The sequence below is a fragment of the Anneissia japonica genome, unplaced genomic scaffold, assembly GCF_011630105.1.
Source record: "Anneissia japonica isolate Jap-2015-1 unplaced genomic scaffold, ASM1163010v1 scaffold1889_len2455224_cov183, whole genome shotgun sequence".
Lineage (NCBI taxonomy): Eukaryota > Metazoa > Echinodermata > Crinoidea > Comatulida > Comatulidae > Anneissia > Anneissia japonica.
Window position 1 is genome coordinate 2,018,354 of NW_022752980.1, and position 23,880 is coordinate 2,042,233.

The 23,880-nt window shown below is 33.0% G+C and overlaps 2 protein-coding genes across 2 annotated transcripts in view; both read left to right on the forward strand.

Annotated features, from left to right (window-relative positions):
- Positions 1-4,475: 4,475 nt before the first annotated feature.
- On the forward strand, positions 4,476-11,137 carry LOC117122549 (arylsulfatase J-like). The gene is made up of 7 exons (XM_033268150.1): positions 4,476-4,800; positions 5,911-6,097; positions 6,904-7,070; positions 7,457-7,667; positions 7,850-8,102; positions 9,373-9,533; positions 10,548-11,137. The coding sequence occupies exons 1-7, from the start codon at positions 4,531-4,533 to the stop codon at positions 10,826-10,828; spliced, it is 1,530 nt and encodes a 509-aa protein (XP_033124041.1). The 5' UTR covers positions 4,476-4,530; the 3' UTR covers positions 10,829-11,137.
- A 6,248-nt stretch (positions 11,138-17,385) lies between these two features.
- The window catches only part of LOC117122556 (arylsulfatase J-like), an 8,422-nt gene continuing 1,927 nt past the window's right edge, over positions 17,386-23,880 (forward strand). Inside the window, exons 1-5 of the mRNA XM_033268161.1 lie at positions 17,386-17,693; positions 19,281-19,467; positions 20,757-20,923; positions 21,315-21,525; positions 22,181-22,433. Of these exons, the coding sequence (XP_033124052.1) occupies positions 17,424-17,693; positions 19,281-19,467; positions 20,757-20,923; positions 21,315-21,525; positions 22,181-22,433 (1,088 nt within the window). The 5' untranslated portion in view covers positions 17,386-17,423. The remainder of the gene's footprint in view (positions 17,694-19,280; positions 19,468-20,756; positions 20,924-21,314; positions 21,526-22,180; positions 22,434-23,880) is intronic.

Below are 23,880 nucleotides of genomic sequence, written 5' to 3' on the forward strand. Positions count from 1 at the left end.
ATAATAATAATAATAATAATAATAATTATTATTATTATTATTATCATTTTTCGGCATTACATGTAATTAACTTGGTCTAGCTTTGAAATCAAGAACCAGCCGATTACTATGCCTAGTATTAATAACTAGCTCATTTTTACATTCATATGGTGCTCTGCCATTTTGGCAGGTCTTAGGGCATCCAGTGTTTTAGAGCTGCCTATTCTCAGCTCTTCTCTTAATTTGAAAATAACTGTCACCCTGTTTCATTTGATGAAGAAAAACGCGCTTTTCCTTACTCTTTGTGCTTTTCCCAAAAAGGGTCTTAGTAGGCCTAGGTATATGCAAAACCAAGGCCTAACTAAAAAATTAAAATTGTCATAGTATGTAACTCAAGATAAAATAACACATTTCATTACTCGTGCAGCTTAATCAAATATATATGTCATTTTAAACGACCCATTGGTATTAACATAGTAACATGTATTTTTAAAAATTAGACAGCGACGTTCTCTCAGAAGTTGTTTTGTAGACGTTTATCTGTTGATGACCTTTTAACCTCCTGAATTCTGCAATGAGATTTTCGGGTCGATTCAGCCGAGACGGCCCGAGTGGAGTTTCATGTAAATGTTTCGTACGGGGAAAAAATCGCTTCCCGAACGATTCCTGTTGGCGAACAACAGCCTGTGGTTTCTTTAGTATCTCGAATATTTGTTATTCAAACGACTCCTAACATTTGAAAGAATCTGAATTGTTGTCGTTACAATGGCTTAAAATTCTGTTTTCATTACCGATTTTCACTAAGGCTACAAACTACAGACCTATTACAGACCACTATTCTCTGGCTCCAATTGAATGCCTATATTTTATCACTAGTTGTTACCTCCAATAATTATTGAAGACTTCCTCTATGTAAAGACCAAAGACATGGTTTTAGCGAAAACTACTAAAAATTGTCCCTCCAATTAAAGACCATTATAAAATAAATGATGTTAATGCAATTTTTTTAATAATAAATTTGTTATGACTTAAACATATAATATTAACCAATACACGTCTTAAGATGATGTTTTGTGTGTGTGAATAAAACACGCGTTAATTCCGGATTGTTACCGGATGCATTTTCATTTACATCGAACGAAAAAGTCAGGAATTGATCCCGAGTTGCACCCAGTTTACTCCGGCAACGAACGCGGCAGAGCCACATATATAAAGAGTTGCGACATTCTCCTCGGTTTGCGAAAGTCATGTGGTACACACCGTCCATTTTTGTGTCCAGATTTTCCCTACGCACGCATGCAAAGTATATGAGTTAGGTACATTACACAGTATTTTCACGTGTTTAATTGTGATTATGATTACTTAATTAATAACTATTTAATATCAAAAGCGTGATTTAGAATTTATCTTTAGAATTCGAATATTTGTGCGTGTTCACGCTTGATATTTAAATGCGAATTACATAGAAATTATAATTGGAATGTTAAAGGTTCGTCTATTCTGTGACTGAAAAGACCTTTTCAAAAAAGTTATGTTTTTCTCTTTACTTTAGGCCTACACAATATCAGTTTATATATTCCGGCATACCTGACCTATTATACTATTTTAGTATTTATAAATAATAATAATCAAATTAATAATATAAGGTTTGTATAGGGCTCACTTATATTCAATTTTAAAGAACAACAATCTACCCTATTTACGCGTGGATCATTGAAATCGGTAAAGCCGACCAAGACTAAAAGTAATTATTTGCTACGGTACTGGCTGTTCAATATTTTCTTTTTAGCAAGTCAATAATATAATCAATCCTGGGACTGTGGTTGTTGGCATGATTTGAGCTGTAGAGTGGAAATACATTCTTAGGTCAATATCAAAATAAGGATATTTCTCTTGGACTGATGAGAGCTTCGATCCCTGGACAGATGAGAGCTCCGATCCCTGGAGAGACAGTATATTTCCAACTTTAATCTTTTTACATATTTGTCTATGTCTAGTCCTACTCCACTTTTTCTTTTTTCGACCTTAAGCACATTCTCATCTGAGTTTTCAAGAAAAATACAATGATCCTGCCATCCTGCTAATCTCAATCGGCCGATGGCCAACAAGCTATAGACCACTACCCACCACTAATTGCATCTGCTGTTTTGCTGTTATGTAAATATTCATGCATTCTTGTTATGAGCCATGTTCTCTGGACGATTATCTCCTCCAACCACCATTCGTAATGTGCTTATATAATCTTTTTTTCATTCAAAAAGTGCCTCTTGAATTTTTAATTATTAAAATAATTTCCCATAAGAACCCCTCGATTTTCATCCATTTCCATAAGCGCCCCTCAATTTCCACTCTGTTTTCATAAGCGCCCCGTTTAAATAAGCGCCCCGTTTGAATAAGCACCACTAAGAAAGTGCAAAAAATATTTTAAGCCCTCATCATCATCGTCATCATTGTTTTTATAGATGAGCCCGTATAATTATTTGATACTTTAATAAATTTTAGTATAGTAAATACGGTACATACCGAAGTAATAATGAAAACTTCAACATGTTAAATATAAAACGAAATTTAAAAAACACCTGCATTTACTGCTGTGTAGATTCTATAGAAATAAATTTACAATGCTAAACCTACTATTTACTCATTTTGTTAAAAGCAATTAAAGTACTTTAACCCTGATACTTTCATAATTTGCAATGGTAAATACATAGTAACAATGTAAACTTTAAAATTTAATATTTCAGACGAGATTTAAAAAGTCACGTGTAGCTTACTTAGACATATTCCGTTTATATAAAAATTAAATATTAAATACAACAGCTGTGGTGAATTTATGAAAATAAATTTAATCATTAAGTTGAATTAATTATATAGGCCCTACTCATTTAAAAAGTCTTGTTACAGTACATTAACCTTTTTAATGGCTAAAATGTAGGCTATATGTATATAAATTCTAATATAAACAGGAATCACACTTTTAAGGCGTACGGTATCCTTTCTTTAAAATACCTTATTGTAAAAATACATATATAATAATAATAATAATAATAATAATAATAATGATAATAATAATAATAGTGATAATAATAATAATAATAATGATAATGAATTATAATTATAGTAACGAAAGGTAAAGTTATTAATAATGATAATGTAAATGACCTTGACAGTAATGACTATGATAATGATAATGGCTATGGTAACGATAACGATTGAAAACGGTTAAATTGAAATAGTAATTATGATGTTTAGACTTATCCCTTCTCTAAAAGCTTTAATGTAGACATAGGCCTAAGTGATAACAAACATATAATAATAATAATAACATTAATAATAATAATACGAATGATGATGATGTGATGATGATGAAGATGATGGTTGTGATGATGATGGTGATGATGATGATGATGATTATGATGATGATGATGATTATGATGATGATGATGATGATGATGATGATGATGATGGAAGTAAGATTGATAATGATATCATCAACATTTTAACACTAAGTCTTAAGACATGGATCAAACAACTTCCCTATCGGAGTGACTTTTGGGTGAAGTTTACAATTTCCATTTCTGTTGTTTTGATGTGTTATTAGGTTTCTCCTGTGGTCTTTTGACTATTCTATATAGATTCACTAATATTTAAATACATTGAATTTGATTACATCAGCTCAAAATACAAGTACAGTTCAAACAAACACCATACACATTATAAATTAATATTTAATATATAATAAATACATAATGAATAAATTACATACCGTAATAAATGCATGAATAATATATAATAAATACATAAGAACAAAAAAGCAAAAACGTACAAAACACAAACTGCCCAAACACAAACAAGCAAACGGCACAAAATGCGCCGGCGGTCGTCTGTCGACCTGATAAAACTGCGCCGGCGCGATTCCATGGAAAATGTAACGTATTTAGCAGAACACGATGAGCAAGGTTGTTACTCTATATTAGTTACACACATACAATTTGCAGCTATTTTACTAATATTCAAGTTATAAGAGGAGTGGTGATAGAATACAGCCTATAGTGGACTACCGGTATTGGAGTATTGATAATGATGGTCATGACGGTGGTGATGATAAGATAATGATGATGACAATGTTGATGAAATTGAAGTATGATAATTAAGATATATATATACTGTCTCTTATACACATCTTGGATCATTGAAATCGGTAAAGCCGACCAAGAATACAAATTATATGCACACTTCAGAAGAAAAATCGCTCAATGCTTTATTAATTATCAATAAAATCTCAGTGGCTCCTTGTTCTGTTTGATTTATTTTAATTATGCTAATCACTGTTATAACTATTTTAAAGAAACCAATAAAAATGTTATGAATATATAAAACATGGTGTGGATTAAATTATATTGAACGAATACTGCTGGTCACCATATGCTATTTACAGTATATTCCTCCGACAGCCCTTTTTGCGAAGAGTATTTAAACAATCGCAATTACTAATGGTAATCACTTTTCCTTTTCCAGATTACGACGAAGAACTAAGTTCATCTTGCAAAGATGGCATCAAGAAAAGTACTTGTTCTGCTTCTCACTGTTTTCAGCCTTCATCTCGTCAAGGCTAAGACTAGGCGTTCTGAAGGAAGCCAACCCAACGTGCTTTTTATCCTATCTGATGATCATGGTTACCGAGATGTCGGCTACCATGGTTCGTTGTTTGCAACTCCAGTAATCGACAAATTGGCCGCTGATGGTGTGAAGCTAGAAAACTATTACGTTCAACCAATATGTTCACCGACTAGATCCGTCCTCATGTCGGGGCGATACCAGGTAAATAAAAGTTTGTTCGGATCATCAATTTATGTATTTTTTAATAAAACATGCACTGGCCCTGTAATCTAAGTTGTAGTAAAAGTTTTCTTATAACATTGTTCTAATAACATAAACGCTATTTTAGATAGGCCTAATGATAAAAAATATCCGGAAATCTCTTAATATACTTGTTCGTTACCCTATGAATTTGTCACAAACAACACACCTATTTCTAAGTCATAAAAAGCAGCAAAGTGATTAGTGATTCTCTTTTATGATTACTATTATACCTACGTTGGATTTCAAATTTTCTGTTAAAGTTATCACAGGAGCATCGACTTTAAGTAGAAAACCACTTTTGATAATACAATCTTGGGGCGTTTAGAAGTACTAAACCAAAAATTGCACCTCGAAGGAAGGAGGCGAAGAAAGTAGGATGTTAGATAAGAGTAGTAGTACAATAAAATACCTTAGCATGTTAGTGTCCTTGAACGGTTGTATGTTCTACAGTAATTCTTTTGATATCGTGCTTCCGGGAGCAAATTAATAAGATAGAATTTTAAATGAAAGGTGTACACTGCATTTCAATGCGATGATGCCACCCGCGTCTTTTGCTAATAATAGATAATAATGGAAAGTTGACTGAACTGATATCTTCATTTTTCACAATATGTCACGTGGACTACGTACGGGAATTTCCCTTCTTACGTAATCTAACAGTTGATTCCCGCATGCACGATTTACCATTGCTCTTTTACACGATGATTTGTTACTTTGCCAGCAGGAAAAATTTGTCATAGTGTCAATTATAAAAAAAAGTACGTCATTAATAACAATACTACCTTGCCTTTTATGGCATACTGGATTTATATTATCGTTTACGCTAAAGGCGTTAGAATGTACATGTACCTCCTTATGTTTATAGTCAAACTTTCTATTGACTATGTTATGTTGTATAACCTGCGATAAATACCGACGATTTTTATCGATGTGCAGCATCTCGTCAAGTTTAATTGTTGTACAAAAAATGTGCACACCGGGTCGCTTTAGGACTAATCAGATCCGCTATGGCCTAGTAAATTATCAATTGATAATGTAAATTATTATTGTTTTATATTCATCTTTCAGATTCGTTATGGATTGCAACATGCTGTTCTCGACCCAATGGCACCATCTTGCCTACCTACTGATGAGGTGACTCTAGCTCAGAAGATAAAAGAAGCTGGTTACTCAACGCATATGATTGGTAAATGGCATCTGGGCTTTTACGAAGAGGCGTGTCTTCCTACCAACAGAGGATTCGATACCTTTTTAGGTAAATAATTGACAACGGTACTATTGTTCATAGGATATAGGATTCTAATCTATACCAGACAGCCTGCACCCTGATTTCTAAGTTGTTAATCTATTAATAGTATTTTATCTTGTGCATCCAATAGAAATCTCAATATTAAAAAAAATATGTATTTAAATTGCACTCGAATTAAGAAACAATATCGTGAACATAATAATAGCCTACAACTTTTGTAGTTTTAATTACATATCTGTTAATTTCATACCTTAAAATGAATTATTTTTTGCATTGCAAATTATAAAGGACCTACGTCATCATTATACAAAAACATGCCAAAAACCCCATATTAAGGGGACAATTTCACGTCTTTGGTTAGTGTCTCCTGAATAGGGACACCCCTATTAGGGGAACACTTTTTTGGTCGAAGCTGTCCCCTTAATAGGGGTTCTACTGTAATAATTTTCTCTAGTGTTCGATATTTTCGGAGAATGTCACCATAAATTTGGAAACACAGAAAAAATTATAGTATAGAACGGCATTGGTGCAAAGAATTAATATGGAACGCCATTGGTGCCAACAAATTTAGGGACTGGACAAGTCTATAGCAGTTTAGGCATTGAAATGCCAACATTGAAGTCTCTTGCATGGCATTCCTTCCTTTTCTTCGCATAGAACTTATTTTTCATTCGGTAATATTGTAGCACTTTCAGGAGTTTACGTAATAAATCGACTGATTGATTTAATAATAACTGATAAATTGGTTAGTGAAATATTAATTGATTGATTAAAAAAAAAATGCAACTAAAATTTTCATTAAAAAAAATCAGGTCTGCTACTGGGCGGAGGCTACCATTTTAGCCATTCTTTCCCGACACCAAAGTTTTACGACCTCCATCGAAACGTCGAAGCTGCATTGGAATATAATGGCATTTACTCTACTTACGTGTTTACTAATGAAGCAATTGATATCATTAACAAGCAAGATGAAGACAAGGTAAGTTCTTACTCAATTTAATAAACTGTATGAAATTAAATACGATATCCAGCCAAATAATATTATGTAACACAAGTTAAAAAAGTGATTCGGTAGAATTTCTTAACAATAAAATTTATCTCTTGGAGCAAAATACTTCAAATTTGTTATTATGGGCGCATATCCAAATAAAATAATAGTGAAAGAGTATTTATCTTACAACTTTATACAAAACTCTATGATTCACAATTTATTATCTTCTTCATGGTGTGTTTTGCAAAGCTTTGACAACTCTCATCTACATAATCGTTACCCGACGGTATGTCAGTTCTCAATTTAGATATTCAAACACTTTTTAAAGAAAATATTCTTAAATCTGAATAATTATTTCGAATTATGCCTAATAGCCTTTCTTCATGTACTTGGCCTACCAAGCACCGCACGCTCCTCTTGAAGTACCCGAGCATTACAAGGACCCATACCGTAGTACTTTCGAAGATGAAGACAGACTTAACTACGCTGCTATGGTATCATGTGTGGATGAGGGTATCGGAAACGTGACAGCTGCACTGAAAGCTAAGGGAATATATAACAACACTGTCATAATCTTTTCTAGTGGTGTGTATATTTTTACAAACATAGTACCATATTAGACACATTACACAAACATTACACAAAGTGATTTCATTGGTATATTTTTGTTAATAGTGTACTGAACTTTTAATATGTACAAAAAAACAGTTTTCTTTATAGCACCAATTGTCTAAAAGTTGATATTGAACTTGATCTTTGTTCAATAGATAATGGGGGAAGTGTAAGGGACGGTGGTAACAATTGGCCATTGCGTGGAAGTAAGTTGTCCATGTTCGAGGGAGGTATGCGAGCTCTCGGATTCGTTCACAGCCCTCTCCTTTCTGACGATGTAAAGGGAACTGTGAGCAAGGAACTGTATCACGTAAGTGATTGGTTCCCGACATTCGTCGAAGGTATCGCTGGAGGGAACACAGACGGAACTAAACCACTAGATGGCTTCAACCAATGGGAATCTATAAGGTAAATTTGCAGTATTTTCGTCTCAGACAAATTTGGTTTGGAGTTGAGCTTCTAGGATATTGGTGAGATGCAATCCAGTCCAAACGAATGATAAATAAACACTTTTGTAAAAGTCAGTCAAAATCAGTTAATAATAGACATTAGGAAAGTGTGGATGTTTGACAATTACGCTTTTTGAGCTTTCATTCAGTTCACCTCTATTCATAGAAAAACATCAATGTAATAAGCAGGCACAAATCGTGGCCCTAAAGCCAAATAGAATGTGAGCCTTACAGTTTCAGAAATAAATAAGACAGTATATACAGAAATTAATTATTTAGACAATATATACAGTAATTAATTATTAATATAAGAATGGAGACAAAAGTAATTGATTATTAATATAAGAATTGAGACAAAATATAGGCCCCTACAATAACAAGAAACCATTAAAACGTGAATACAGCCACATAAAGGAAGAAAACAAAGAAACACAATGCACAATACTTATGCTTATATAAATGTATACAGTTCGCCCTCCTTCGAGACCACCTTTGGGACCTGAAAATTTTGGGTGGTCTCAGGGTTGGTCTCCAATTAGAGGGCTAGCTTTGTGTTAAAAGGTTGAAGATTGTTATTTGTGTCTTTGGAAAAGTGGTCTCGAATTAGAGGGGTCTCGGAATTAGAGGGGTCTCGAAATGGAGGGTGCACTGTATACACATAAGATGCCTATGCACATACATAAGAAAAAACGCAAGACCGCCAGACAGTAGCGACATTAAGTAAGTTAGTTAGTTTGCTCATATATGTATACACATACAAATAGGCTATACACACATATATAAGCAAAGAAGCAAGACCTCTCAAACAGCAGCGTCAATAAATTTGCCTGTATATAATATGTATATATACACATAAAAATGCTTATACACATATATAGGCAAAGAAGTAAGACCTCAAAAAACAGCAGCGACAATAGATATGTATAATATGAGGCTGGCATGCCTTACATGTCTAAAAATGAAGTTTGCATGCATCCATTCTTGTTGTTGTGATGGGATTTAATGATATTGGTCAAAGAGTTTCCACCATATTTATGTAAGATTGAATTGCATTAATGGTGAGGGAGTGAATATATAACAATGGTACAGAGGTTTATCGGTAACATTGAGTAAGCATTATATTTCAGGGAGAATGTATAATATTGTTCTACAAAACAACTTTTGTCATCAGGATTTATAGAACGCACACACAATATAACATTATTTTGTTTATGTTTTTTTTTTGTTAGGGACGGTACTGATTCTTCCAGAACTGAGCTTTTGCACAACATTGACCCTCTGTGGACTGTAGCTGGTGGCCGAGATTGGGTTGTTAAAGAAAGTCCCTTCAACGTCAGTATTAATGCTGCATTAAGGCAAGGAGACTGGAAAATTGTCACTGGCGACACTGGTAAGCCTTGATTGTAGCCTTTCATTTTAACTAAATGTTAAATTGTTATGAATCTTTGATACAATTTAAAGGCTCTATTCAGTCAGTCGGATGTACTGTTGGAACGATATTCAATTAAATCAATAAATAAGTTTTCCGATCAGGCAGCCTGCTTTATTTCCTTACTTACACAGCTCTGTATTTGAATCAAGCAATTAGACAATCGGTAAAAACGATACAGAAAACTTTGGCGTTCCTCGACAAAGCCTATCGCAGCGGTGTTTACAAAACATACTGTGAATGGGTCACATGACGCAGTTGGGCCAATCAAATTGGCTGCTTTAGCGTCTTCGTAGTAACAAGGTGACTTTGTTTACATCCAATTGTCCCTGGAAGAACGTCTGTCATTGGTTTATTTATAATTAATTTTTTGACCTGCACTTGTTATTTTTAGATTCAGATTTGAATGGCCAAACATGCAGGGATTTAAAAAAAAATAATACAAATAATATATAAAGAAAATAACAGCACATTTTTGTTAATTACAACATCGTTTTTCTATTAAAACTACATGAACAGGCCTCAGTATATCTTATTTCTTTTATACTTCTATTTGGAATTTCTCAAAAAGACTACGGTATATATCAGTTAAAGTGAAAATCTAAAAATAGACAACCAACACATTTTCCATGTTCTATAGCATTTATAGCAAGCGCCTGATTTTGTTGTGGCTGGACACATTTTTAAGAAGGGTACAAACACTGTGTATAGAAACGGCCATAGAGAACTGCACACTACATTTCACTAGACAACTCATCACAAATGACTAATTCATGTAACAAAAAAAAAAAAAAAAAAAAAAAAAAAAAAAAAAATATATATATATATATATATATATATATAAATTGCACATGATACACTATATAATCTTGAGTAGCATTAATAATAAAACATATTATCTTATTATAAACATTCGTAATAAAACATATTATCGGCTTGGAGAAAGAAAATCATTTTGAATCATTATTATTTCAGGATTTTGGGGATGGTATGCACCACCTGACACTGGCATCGACACGATCAACGGAACAACAACAAATGAACAAGTGACCTGGTTGTACAATATTACGGCAGATCCACTAGAAATGAATGACCTTTCTGATGAGCACCCTGATATTCTCATGACAATGTTAGAGAAACTTCAAGAATACTATCTTAATTCGGTACCTGTATATTATCCAGATACTCAGCCACTACATGCATTGCCTTGTTATAATGGCAATAATTGTATTTGGGGACCATGGACACCAAAATAAGCAAAAATTATGTAGCTGTTCTAAATAAGGTTCTAAATCGTAGTTTTAACACAATTATGTGTCTGAAGTCTCTGTAATGGGTTTACATTCTGAGTTATTGGTAATATTTAGTTTAGTTTAGGATCGTAGTGGTTCTTAGTTGATAGTTAATTATTCTTTAATGGTTCACTTTTTTAGCTTTTAATTGGGTTACACACCTTGCGTGTTTTAGAGCCTATATGTTTAAACGTGTACGCCTAAACTACTTTTATTACTATTCTTATCATTATAGTATAGAAAATTAAAGTGACCAATGTCAAAAAATATTAACTGGACCTCTGTATTTTTTGTTGGCAATAAGGCGTGCTATTCCAGTCTCGTTTTTGTAAAATTGTGGAATCAGTTATTACCCTCGCCCCACAATGTTATATGTATCTTGGTCCTCCCCTCATCAGAAGATTTGTAAATTTTAGAACGTTATTTATTTATATAGTTTTGTCGCAACTGACAGAGCCAACACGAGCGGACCGTTCGACTGAGTCATTTTGGCTGGCCCGGCTGACTCGAGCGGGTTGACCGCGGACCGACTCGAGCGTACCGACCATGATTGTGTTAAATTCTGGCCAGCGGACCCGGGCAGCCCGAAATGCATGTAAGCCCGAGACTGATGGGCTTGTTACTTGAGGCCTATGCCCGACCTCGTTTGGCTGATGGATTGGGGAAGTAAGGTGCAGACTTTATGTTTTTTAACTGGTGTCCCAATTAAAAAATAATCTTATAAATATTGAAATAGGAAAAAAAAAATTATGAGATGCACAAATAATAGATAATCTGAGATTACAAACCCTCGCCCTGCTGTCGCGCCATATCTTTGTATCCGCTGGTTGTTGTTGTTGTAATGTAACATTATAATATTACAAGCTATACATGTCAGGTGAAATGTAGCCGAGCTGGAAAGTGTAAAGATAATCGAACGTATAGGGTTCAACTCTCACTCTTGCTTTTAAAAAAAATTATTATTTTGTTATTTTTATTATTTGTGTTTATATATTAAAAATTAAAAAATTGTGAAAAATAATGAAATAAGAATAATGATTTTTTAATTCTTTAAAAAACTTTAAAAGAACTTTAAAAACTAACAATAATAATAAAAATGACAATAATAAAATAATCGAACGTATATGTGGTTCAAATCTCACTCTTTTTAAAAATTATTATTATTATTATTATTATATTAAAAAAAATGTTTAATATATATGCACAATTAACAAAAATAACAAAATAATAATAATTAAAAAAAAACCAAAACAAAACAAAACCAAGAAATAAAAAACAAAAACAAAAACAAGCAAGTGTGAAACCCATACGTTCGATTATCTTTACACACAAAATGTACATCTTTACCGCTCGGCCACATTTCACCTGATGCATAGAGCCACTAATATTATACCCTTATAATACACCAACAACCAGCGGATTCAAAGGTATGGTTTGTAATCTCAGATTATCTTGTTTCCTATTGATTTCTTTAATGAAAACATCCTTTAACAATAAAATATCAACCCCATGTCACGGCATGGTAAAAACCATGTGCACTTAGGGACAGAAGAAAAACGAAAAAGAATTGTACAAAATATTAATAAAAAGGACGAGGATGCAGATTACATTCCAAATGAATGCGATGTTGAAGATTATAAGCCGTAATTGATGATGAACCAGATTATGATGATTTATTTATTTAGTTATTATAAATTCGACACATACAAAAAAACATTCGAAGCAAATTATAAAAGACAAAACAATGAAGAGGTTAGAGTTTTTCTCGTACGGACACCAAATAGAATAACAATAATAAAAATTAGCCAAAACTAAAGATTGAAACAAATAAATAATAAAGTAAGGACAAAGACCAACATATTTTTTAGAAAAAAACCGAGAGTGCGAGAGGAACACGAATGTGGGAAAGAAAATTGAGATTAGATGATGGAATAATTCCGAGAAGTTTGGCTTCAGAAAAAAACGCAATTAGTGAATTATTGATGAAATAATTTGGAGGAGGGATGACTGCTCGAGAGCACTTCGTTAATCTTAAAATCTTACATTTACTAGCAGTAAGTGGAAGATCATTTTCAAAACACCAACAAGAAAATTGTCCGAGAGATAGTTTAGAATGTACGACATCATCGGCGTATTGGTCGACACAAGACGTCGTCAAAAGATGTCCAAAATCTACTACATAAAATAAATTGGACCAATGATGCTACCATGCGGAACACAACTAGAAGCAGCTCAGTGCTACTGCCCTGGCGAAATCCATATTGAAAGTGGAAGATAGTATTATATTGCTGTGTATATACTCAAGAATTGGGCCAAGTAAAACTCTCTCAAATATCGTATAGGCCTATCTTATGAATGATGAATACAAGCTTGGATATAGATAGTATTCGAGTTGATGACCATAAAAGTGTCAATAAAGCTGAGATATGTGACCCAATCAACCAATATTCCTCAAATATTGGCTCTCGCCTCTCTCAAGCAATTCCCAGTTATTCCTCTTCGTTCCTTGGCCTTCTGAACATCGCGAATGCGAAATCTATTTTTCTATTGCAAGTCACAAGTTATGAGGTTTTAAATTTCATGAATTACCTTAGCAATAAGACAAGTTCAGGACATAATCATGTTAGCTATAAGCTCATTAAGACAGTACAGTAATTGCTTTATTCTTTTACCTTTCACCCCATACATTTGAATTATCTATCTTGACCGGTGTTTTCTCCACATTCATGAAATTAGCCAAACTGATCCCAATTTTCAAAAAAGGAGACACAAATGTAAGCAATTACCGTCCAATTTCACTTCTGCCCTCATTTTCTAAAATACTGGAGAAGCTTATGTATACTAGAAACACTAATTTTGTCAAGACATGTGGATTACCCTCTAATACCTAGTTTGGTTTCAGAGAGAAAAACTCATGGGCCTATCACATGCTTTTTTTAAAAATTTATCGACCACGTGACTACGGGTTTTGACAAACAGATTCAAACACTTGGTTTGTTTCTTGACTACTCCAAGGCATTCGATTCTATCGACCAAAACACCCTCCTTTCCAATCTCGATCATTATGAAATCAAAGGCTTTGGGGTGGTTCAGAAGTTACATTGATTACAGAAAACAATTTGTTTCATTGGGTAATGAGGTGTCTGGACTTTGTGCCGTTAACTTTAAATTCCCTCCAGAATCCATAATTGGACCTTTACTTTTATTATTGATTTTTGCAACTCTTCTATTCTACTTTCGCTTATTCTGTTTGCCGACGACTCGAATTGATTTTTTCCCATCGCAGTCCTGCCACATACTTAATATAGTAAACAACGAACTCAATAAGATCCTTGAATGGATAAATGCCAGCCGTTTAACTCTGAATTTGGTTAAAAACGCACTATATGCTATTAGTAAATCTCTTAATTCATTAGCAGTGATTCTTTAACGGTTCTATCATCGACCATGTTTTGACTTCCAGATTCCAGGGGGTCACCATTGACGAACATCATAACTGGGGGTTGGGCATCCAATGTATGCAAAACACCCTCACATAACCACCAAACTCTGTTCCATATTTCCAAGTAACATCTCAAAAGTAGCCGAGTCTGGTATTGTCGTATTAGCTATATAATACTCGCCTGGGGCAATGTCGACCAGATACACCTCAACTAAATTTATCCGGTCAATATCTAATCTTGGATGGCGTGACACACGACTGATCTTTTTACTTATGTATGTGTATTTAACATTTTAGAATTATTTAAGTTAATGTTTGCTGCTTTATGTTTCTTTTCAACACTGAGTCCGTACCATTGACCCTAGCTGATCCATTCTACAAACCAGCAAGGCCACAATTATTTTACAAGACAATCATCTCACTTTCATCACACTTGTTCTCTCACAGTTTCAAGTGCAAAATCCATTTTCCCCCCACCCCCTACATCCTCCAAAATAATAAAGTTAGTTTAATCACATTAAAACACTTAAGAACACTCATGAAGAATAATTAGTACCGTACGTTTTCCAAAGCGTATCAAAGTCGTCATCTGTTGATACCAATTATTGTAATTTTTATTTTTTTTCTTTTCCAAGTATAGTTAAGTTTATATGTGTACCTATAATTTACAAGCTGCGGCTTACGATAATTTGTACAATAGGTTAAGACAAAGCAAGTGAAATAAGTCATCGATTGATAAATGATTGATTGAGGGTATGATGGTGTTAGTAGTGACAATGATGATGAGGAAATGATGATGATGATAATAATAATAATGATTAATAATGAAAATGTTAGACCTAATGATGCAACAGCCAATTGTTTCTATATTAGCTCGAATTCGCGAGCTCTTTTCACAAATAATTTGTTATTTAAACCCCACCTGCGGTTGAAATATGAATATGAACCGTTTTTGGACCACGGTCTGGTACGAGCCGAGAACAAGGAGCTGAGTTCCTAAAATACTACCTAAAAGACGACTATGATTGTAAACACCATTGCGTTAATAATTTGTACACATTGATGTTCGTGATTCCTGATTGTTCTATGCCTGTTGATTAACACTGCGCCTTGAGCACCAATTTTGGTGGTGATGTTTGCGCTTTATAAATCGATATTTTTATTATTATTTCATTCCAAGAAGCCTTATACAAAATTACAGACTATGTATTATGCGTCCACTGAACAACTGATGGCGTAGATCATTATTGCTTGACATCCGGTAACTTTAATAATAAGAAAAATAATAAAAGGACTACAAGAATAATATTCTTATTAATTATATAGCTTACCCCCACAGATCTCATTATCATCATCTTCATCCTCATCAACATCGCCATCATCATCATCATCATCATCATCATCATCATCATTTTGTCATCCCGATAGTAGTACGGTAGAACTAATGGTATATATGATAATAATTAATGATATATATATATATATATATATGATAATAATTAATAATTAATTAACTTTTAGTAGTAAATACATACCGTAGTTATAATGAAAACTTTGACACGACATTTAAGTCACTTGTAGTTTACATACACTATTCTGTTTTAATAAACATGTTAAATACAACAGCTGTGTTGATCCTATAGAATTTAATATGTTGCATTTATTATTTACTCATTTTCTTAAAAAACAAAAAAAAACTTTTAAAAGTACATCATGACACTCATAAATTGCGATAACAAATTCATAGTATTAACAGTGTCAACTTTGAAATTAATTTTTTCAAATGAGATTTAAGAGGTCAATTGTAGTTTACATATGATATATTCTGTATTTATCAATTCTGTTTTTATCAACAGCTGTGTGATTTTCGGAAAATAAATTTAATTACGTTGAATTAATCATATACAGTACTTGTTTAAAAAATCTTTTTAAAGTACGTTAAACTTTTTAAAGACTAAAATGTATATGTATAGATTCTAACAGAAACAGAATTCCCACTGTTTAGACGTATCCCTTCTATAAAATTGTGTAAATATACATGACACATACTAATAATTAATTATTATTAATGATAGAAATAAAATAAAGGTAAAGATATTGATAATAATAATGATAATAGCAATAAACATGAGCATGACCATGATAGTTACCATGACAATGAATATAATAATTACAACGGTAATGGCAATAGTAAGAGTGCTTGTATTAGGTAATTTTGGAAAGCGTTTCCAGCGTCTGTTTATGTCGAGAAACTTGTTAGGTTGTTGAATTTGGATAGTTTGCAAAAAAGTAATATAGAACGCCATTGGTGCCAAAATCGATTTATGTTTAAGCTTTTTAAGACAAAATGTATGGACTGGAATCCAGTCTAGTATAACATACATACATACATACATGTATGTATGTTTTTATGTTACATGTATATATTACAACTGATGGTAATAATAATAATAATAATAATAATAATAATAATAATAATAATAATAATAATGATAATGATAATAACGATGATGATGATTATAATGATGATGATAATGACGATGATGATGATGTATATTATATTTATTTAGGTGTTGCCATGATAAAAAGAAATTACAAATTTTAATTTGACAATAAATTTATCTTGTATCTTGTATTTTGTATTTTCCAGCCTGTTGCTTCTACTTCATTTTGGAGGTACTGTAATTTAAAAAACAAGATTAGGTCTTTATATAACATCATTAAAAATTAGATTTTATGTTAGAACAAAAGATAGTTTCTGGGATCCGGCATAATATTTTTGTGAGTTGATATTTGTACTAGGTCCTACCATACAGATCAGATGCCCACTTTGAAGATAGATCACTCAATGCTTTATTAATTGTCAATAAAAGCTCTGGCTACTTGCTCTGTAGGATTTATTTTAATTATACAAGTCAATTTTATAACTATTTTAAAGAAACCAATAATTTTTATGAATATTTAATACCTGATGAGGAGTAAATTATAGAGAACAATTATGCTTGTCACCATATGCTGTTTTCAGACAGGCCTAGAGAGTATTTAAGCAATCGCAATAACTAATAGTAATCACCTTTCTTCCAGATTACGACGAAGAACTAAATTCATATTGTAAAGATGACATCACGAAAAGCACTTGTTCTGCTTCTCACTGTTTTCAGCCTTTATCTCGTCCAGGCTAAGACTAAGCGTTCTAAAGGCAGCCAACCTAACGTTCTTGTTATCCTATCAGATGATCATGGTTACAGAGATGTCGGCTACCATGGTGCGTTGTTTGATACTCCAGTAATCGACAAATTGGCCGCAGAGGGTGTGAAGTTAGAAAACTATTACGTTCAACCAATCTGTTCACCGACTAGATCCGTCCTCATGTCGGGTCGATACCAGGTAAATTACAGTTTGTTCAAATCATCAATTTATGTATTTTTAAAATAAAACATGCACTTTCTCTGTAATCCAAGTTGTCATAAAAGTTTTCTTATAACAATTTTTTAAATAATATAAATGCTATTTTAGATAGTTTTCAGTCGGGTTGACATAATGATAGATGGAAAAAATCAGGAAAAATCTTAACATACTTGTTCGTTGCACTATGAATATGTCATAGACAACACACATTCGCAGTCATATTTGACATAATCAACTAATACTTTGGTAATGAGTAGCAATATTGGTTTTATTAATTTTCATTATTACTCTTTTTATTACGCTCCGTGCACATTGGTGATCAGTGATTCTCTACGTTCGCTTCGGCTACGTTTGTTTCTAAAGCTTGGCTTCCAAACAATCGCTACACGCTATGGCCGACAGCTTTCTGTGATGCTGATTGGTCGGTCAAATCGGGAAGCCTTCCCGATGGCGTCGATGACTGCTACGCAGTACAGCGATTGCACTGAAAACACTGTAGCCACAGTCAGTGGCGGCTCTAGGATATATTTTCTGGGGGGAGGGGGCTAAGTTGTCCGACAGGGGACTTGAGCTCCTAAATGAGATTTTTTGAAGAATATCAACCTCTGGATGGCCGAAAATGGCACTCTCAGACTGTGACAGACATGTGTTGGTTTGGTGTGGGCCTATTTTTATTTGTTTTATGGTCTGACTGCCCGACGAGCTCTGTCCGGCAGGGGGGGGGGCTTGACCTGCCCGGTGGGGGGAAGGCCCTGCCCCCGCCGCCACTGGCCACAGTGTAGCGATTTTAAGAAACTTAGGCTTAGCAGGTACAACATGCAACATTATTGTGTAATAAACCAGGGTTTATTACAATTTTTAATGTTATTTATGTTATTTAACTTATTTAACTATATAATAAAAGGCATACTTTATTTAATTTATGTTATTTAATTTATGGTATAGTCACATTGTACTTGCGAAATAGTTTGAAAGAGTTCTTGTGTTTCGTGCCTTTCAACGCTATGACGATACCTGTGACTCCAGCTATAGAGTTGGCTTGGCTGAGCTGATTTCTATTGTTCACAACCTGTCACGTGGGCTTTCCTGTACGGAGATTTCCCTTCTTATGTAATCTAACAGATGAGGCGTGCGTGTACGATTTGCCATTATGATCAGTTACCGTACTTTTTTTTACAAAAATGGCAAACATATAATTATGACGAAGTTGTCCATACGTCATGGTGTTAAATATAAAAAAGTAGGCCATTAATGACAATACTACCTTGCCTTCTATGTCATACTAGATTTTGTTATCGTTCACTACAGGAGGTGGAATGTAGGCTTACATTCTTAAGTTGTATCGCCTGCAATAAATTGTGACGATTGTATTGTCGCATTGTTGTGCAGTGTGTATATCCATAACAGGTTCACACCGGGTCGCTTTAGGATTGATCAGATCCTATATAGCCTAGTGGATTACTAACAATTGATAATGCAAATTATTATTGTGTCTATATTCATCTTTTATATCCGTACATTATTATTATCAATGGCATTTTTATTTTCAATTTTTCCGTCATTCAGATCCATACAGGACTGCAACATGCTGTTCTTGACCCAATGGCACCAGCTTGCCTACCTACTGATGAGGTGACTCTAGCTCAGAAGATGAAACAAGCTGGTTACTCAACGCATATGATTGGTAAATGGCATTTGGGCTTTTACGAAGAGGCGTGTCTTCCCAACAACAGAGGATTCGATACCTACTTGGGTATGTATTAATATTGTGTAATTGACTGAGCCAGTTAATTGAATAATTAATGGATCAGACAATCAATACATCAGACAATGATCGATTATTGATTAATTAATTCATTTATATGGGAATTGATTTATTATGTAATTCAACATAGGCTGTCCGTTGTGTTCAACGATGCCATAAGAAGGTCAGAAATGTACTTACCACTAGAAAATAGCGAGCGGCGAGCGTTGATAGTTTAGTAGACTTGCCACAAGTCTCTAACTTTTTGATTTTTTTTTTGCGTTAGAAACTTTCAGAAAACGCCCCCAATTATAGTATGGAACGACCTTGGTGCAAATAAGTAATATGGAACCAAATTGATGTATACATTCGAATGCTAACATTGAACTCTCCTACATGGCATAGCTCCTTTTTCCTTTGATGTTCCTCTTTTATCACTTTACATGCATAAAAATTTTGATTCAAATTAACATTTAACATTCAATATGTAAAATAATGATAACAATTATAATGTAACCATGGATATAATATTCTTTTTTAAGCAACCAAGTACATTGCTTTAGTTGACTTCACAAAAAGAGGGAGAATGGTTTGGCAACATCAACATTTTTTTGTACACTTTCAGAGGGGGAGTTTGGGGGGGGGGCAGGTTGCCGAAAAGAGTACTGTTTGTACACTTGTGAAAAGATTGATATGTGAACGAACCCTAACTGATAAATTGGTTGAGTAAAATACTGATTAATTGATTGATTAACTGATTAATGAATAGATAGATAGATAAATAGATTGATTGATGAAAGTGATTTAATTAATTATTAATTAATCAATCAATCAATCGATCGATCGATCGATCGATCAATCAATCAATCAATCAATCAATCAATCAATCAATCAATCAATCAATCAATTCATTAATTCATAATTAATTACATAATTAATTATTAATAAATAAATAAATAAATAATTTAATTAATTATTTAATAAATAAATAAATAAATAGATAGATAGATGGATTGATTGATTGATTGAATGCTTGGTTGATTGATTGATTGATTGATTGATTGATTAATTAATTATTATTATTATTATTAATTAATCGATCAATCAATCAATCAATCAATCAGTCCGTCAGTCAGTCAGTCGATCAATCGATTGATTGATTGATTAATGATTGAATGAATGAATGACTGATTAAATGAATCTTTGGATGAATGAATGAATGAATGAATGAATACATTGATTAGTTTATTGGTCGATTGATCTTCTAAAGTAAAACACACTTTAAATAATAAATTCAGGTCTGCTACTGGGAGGAGGCTACCAATTTAGCCATTCTTTCCCGGAGCCTCCGTATTATGACTTCCATCGGGACCTTGCAGCTGCAAAGGATTACAATGGCACTTACTCTACTTATGCCTTTACTAATGAAGCAATTGATATCATAAACAACCAAGATGAAGACACGGTAAGTTTCAATAATAAGCTGTATCGAATTCCATACAGTATGCAGCCAAACAATATTAACACATAATTATGTTGCACTTGGAGAGGCACTGGCGTAGAATCTATTAATAATAAAATGTATCTATTCCAACCAAATAGTTGTTTCAATGATGTTATTATGTTTGCATATCCGAGCAAAATAATAGTGAAAGAGTTTCTATCATCCCACTTTATACAATAGTACTGTATGAATCACTTTATCACCTTCTTGGTTTGCTGTTCAAAGCTTCGAAAACTCATATATACATAATCGTTACCCCATGGTATGTCAGTTGTCAATTTAGACAGATTCAAGCAATATTTACTGAAAATAAACTTAAATTTGAATCACTATTTCGGATTATATTTTCTAGCCTTTCTTCATGTACCTGTCCTACCAAGCACCGCACGCTCCTCTTGAAGTACCCGAGAAATACAAGGACCCATACCGTAGTATTTTTAACAATGAAGACAGACTTACCTACGCTGGTATGGTATCATGCATGGATGAGGGTATCGGGAATGTGACAGCTGCATTGAAAGCTAAGGGAATATATGACAACACTGTCATATTCTTTTCTAGTGGTGAGTAGGTTTACGATATGTTTAATGTGGGTAACCGTGTTGTATTACACAAAACCGAAAATTATCACTCCCTATAATTATCGTCAGTCATCGATTTTTAGAAAACTAAGCTAATAAGTAGCTTTTGATTTCGCGACGACGACGTAATGACGCCACGTAGAATATATTTTCTCCATGGTTTTTTAAAAATAAAATATATCCTCCATGATTTTACAAAGATAATACCACATTCACATTATACACATTACACACACTTTACAGAAAATGATTTCGTCGGTTATATTTTTTAAAAATAGCGTACTGAAATTTTCTATGTAAAAAAAAAAATCTTTATAGCACCAATTTTTTAAAGTCAATTAATCAAAGATAGATATAACTTAACACCAATTCAATTCACTACCGGCATACTGTATAAGTAAAATATATATAAATTAATAATATGTCATACAGTATTGTATTTTTAATTTAATTAAGAATTAGCTGGATATGTTTATATTATTCTAATATATTTGTGTTTATCATTGTGTTAAAATTCTAGTGTAATATTTTATTGAAACCCTGATATCATAATGAAGAATAGTTATTCTTTAGCATCGCTTTGCATAATTAACCCAGTTTAATTTATTAATACATCAACATCATCTTTATTCACTAGATAATGGGGCAACTGTAATGGAAGGTGGTAACAATTGGCCATTGCGTGGATTCAAGTTGACCATGTTCGAGGGCGGTATGCGAGCTCTCGGATTCGTTCACAGCCCTCTCCTTTCTGACAAAGTCAAGGGAACTGTGAGCAATGAACTGTATCACGTAAGTGATTGGTTCCCGACATTCGTCGAAGGTATCGCTGGATGGAATACAGACGGAACTAAACCACTAGATGGCTTCAACCAATGGGAATCTATAAGGTACAAGCATTTACAATATTTTCATCTGAGTTATATTCGGGTTGGAATAGAACTCTAAGATAGTGGTGAAATACAATCTAATCCAAAGGAATGATAGATAAATCAAACACTTTTGGAAAAGCCAGTCAAAATTAGTTAATAATAGACATTAAGAAAGTATGGGTGTTTGATAATTACGCTTTGGAATATTGGTCAATGTGAGGTTGGCAGCCATGCATGTCTAAAAATGAGGCTTGCATGCATTCATCTTTTTTAATGATTAAATTTAATGATATTGGTTAAAGATTTCGTACCATATATCTGTGAAATTGAAGTGAATTACGTGTGAGTTTTTTTAAAAATGGTACACAGTTTTCTCGTTAACATTGGGAACGTAACTATTATTAAATCACTTGCACTTTCAACAATTAATTTACAACGCTAGCATTATTGAGATGCCTGAAACTATTGTTAAAAAAGTAGAAAAACTAATTTTTAATTTCCTCTGGGATGGTAAATCTGAAGAAATAAAACGCAAGATACTTTATTTTAAACGAGGAACATGATGGTATAAAAATGCCTGATATACTTTTGCAGGTCCAGTCAATGCAAGCAAAGTTGTTGTTTAAATTAAATGATTCAAAACATGAAGGTGAATGGAAATTGATCCCAATATAATTATTATTTGCAAAAACTATGCTCAATTTCCATTAGGTTGAATTGTTGTTGACATAGATAATAATATACTGGTTTTATTACCATCTTTTTTTTTTTTTATAAAAATGTTGTTAAGTCAATGTCATTATACAATGAAAGTTTTTCTGTTGCACCTACGACTCGCAGCGAAATTATGAAGCAGTGTTTGTGGGGTAACAATAATAATATTGTTATTAAAAAAAAGTCACATGCATTTATAACGTAGTGTGATTCGGGTATCAATTACATAGAAGATATCATTACTGATTGTTTTCTAGCTCCCCCCCCCCCCCGCTGACGTCATACGTCAAAAGCTGAAGAAGACCAATAATTACGTCGGTGAATATTGGATGGTAATTAATGCATTACCTATTAAATGGAAATATACTATCCTTAATATAGAGCAACCAGATCAAGTAGATAATATTAAAATTAATAAAAACCCCAAAACCAAAGAAATACACACACATAATTATTATAAAATTGAAAATATTGTATCCCGTTAAAAGTCAATTGAAATCTGTTTTGTATTTATTATATTCAAATCTTGTATAAAATGGGTGAAAAAGAGTTATATATTGAAAAATGTTGATAATAGATATTGTATTTACTGTTAAATTATATATTGATAAAAAAAATGTTATAATATAAAATATGCGTGTATGTGTGGGTGGGTGTGTTTGTGGGTGTGCGTATGTTTATGTATGTATAAGTGTGAATGTATGTGTATGTGTATGTATATATATATATATATATGTACTGTATGTGTATG

Coding starts and splice junctions, on each gene's coding strand:
- LOC117122549 (XM_033268150.1), top strand. CDS start 4,531: ATGGCATCAAGAAAAGTACTTGTTCTGCTTCTCACTGTTTTCAGCCTT. Junction 7,071..7,456: donor ACAAGCAAGATGAAGACAAG/GTAAGTTCTTAC, acceptor TATGCCTAATAG/CCTTTCTTCATGTACTTGGC. Junction 9,534..10,547: donor AATTGTCACTGGCGACACTG/GTAAGCCTTGAT, acceptor TTATTATTTCAG/GATTTTGGGGATGGTATGCA.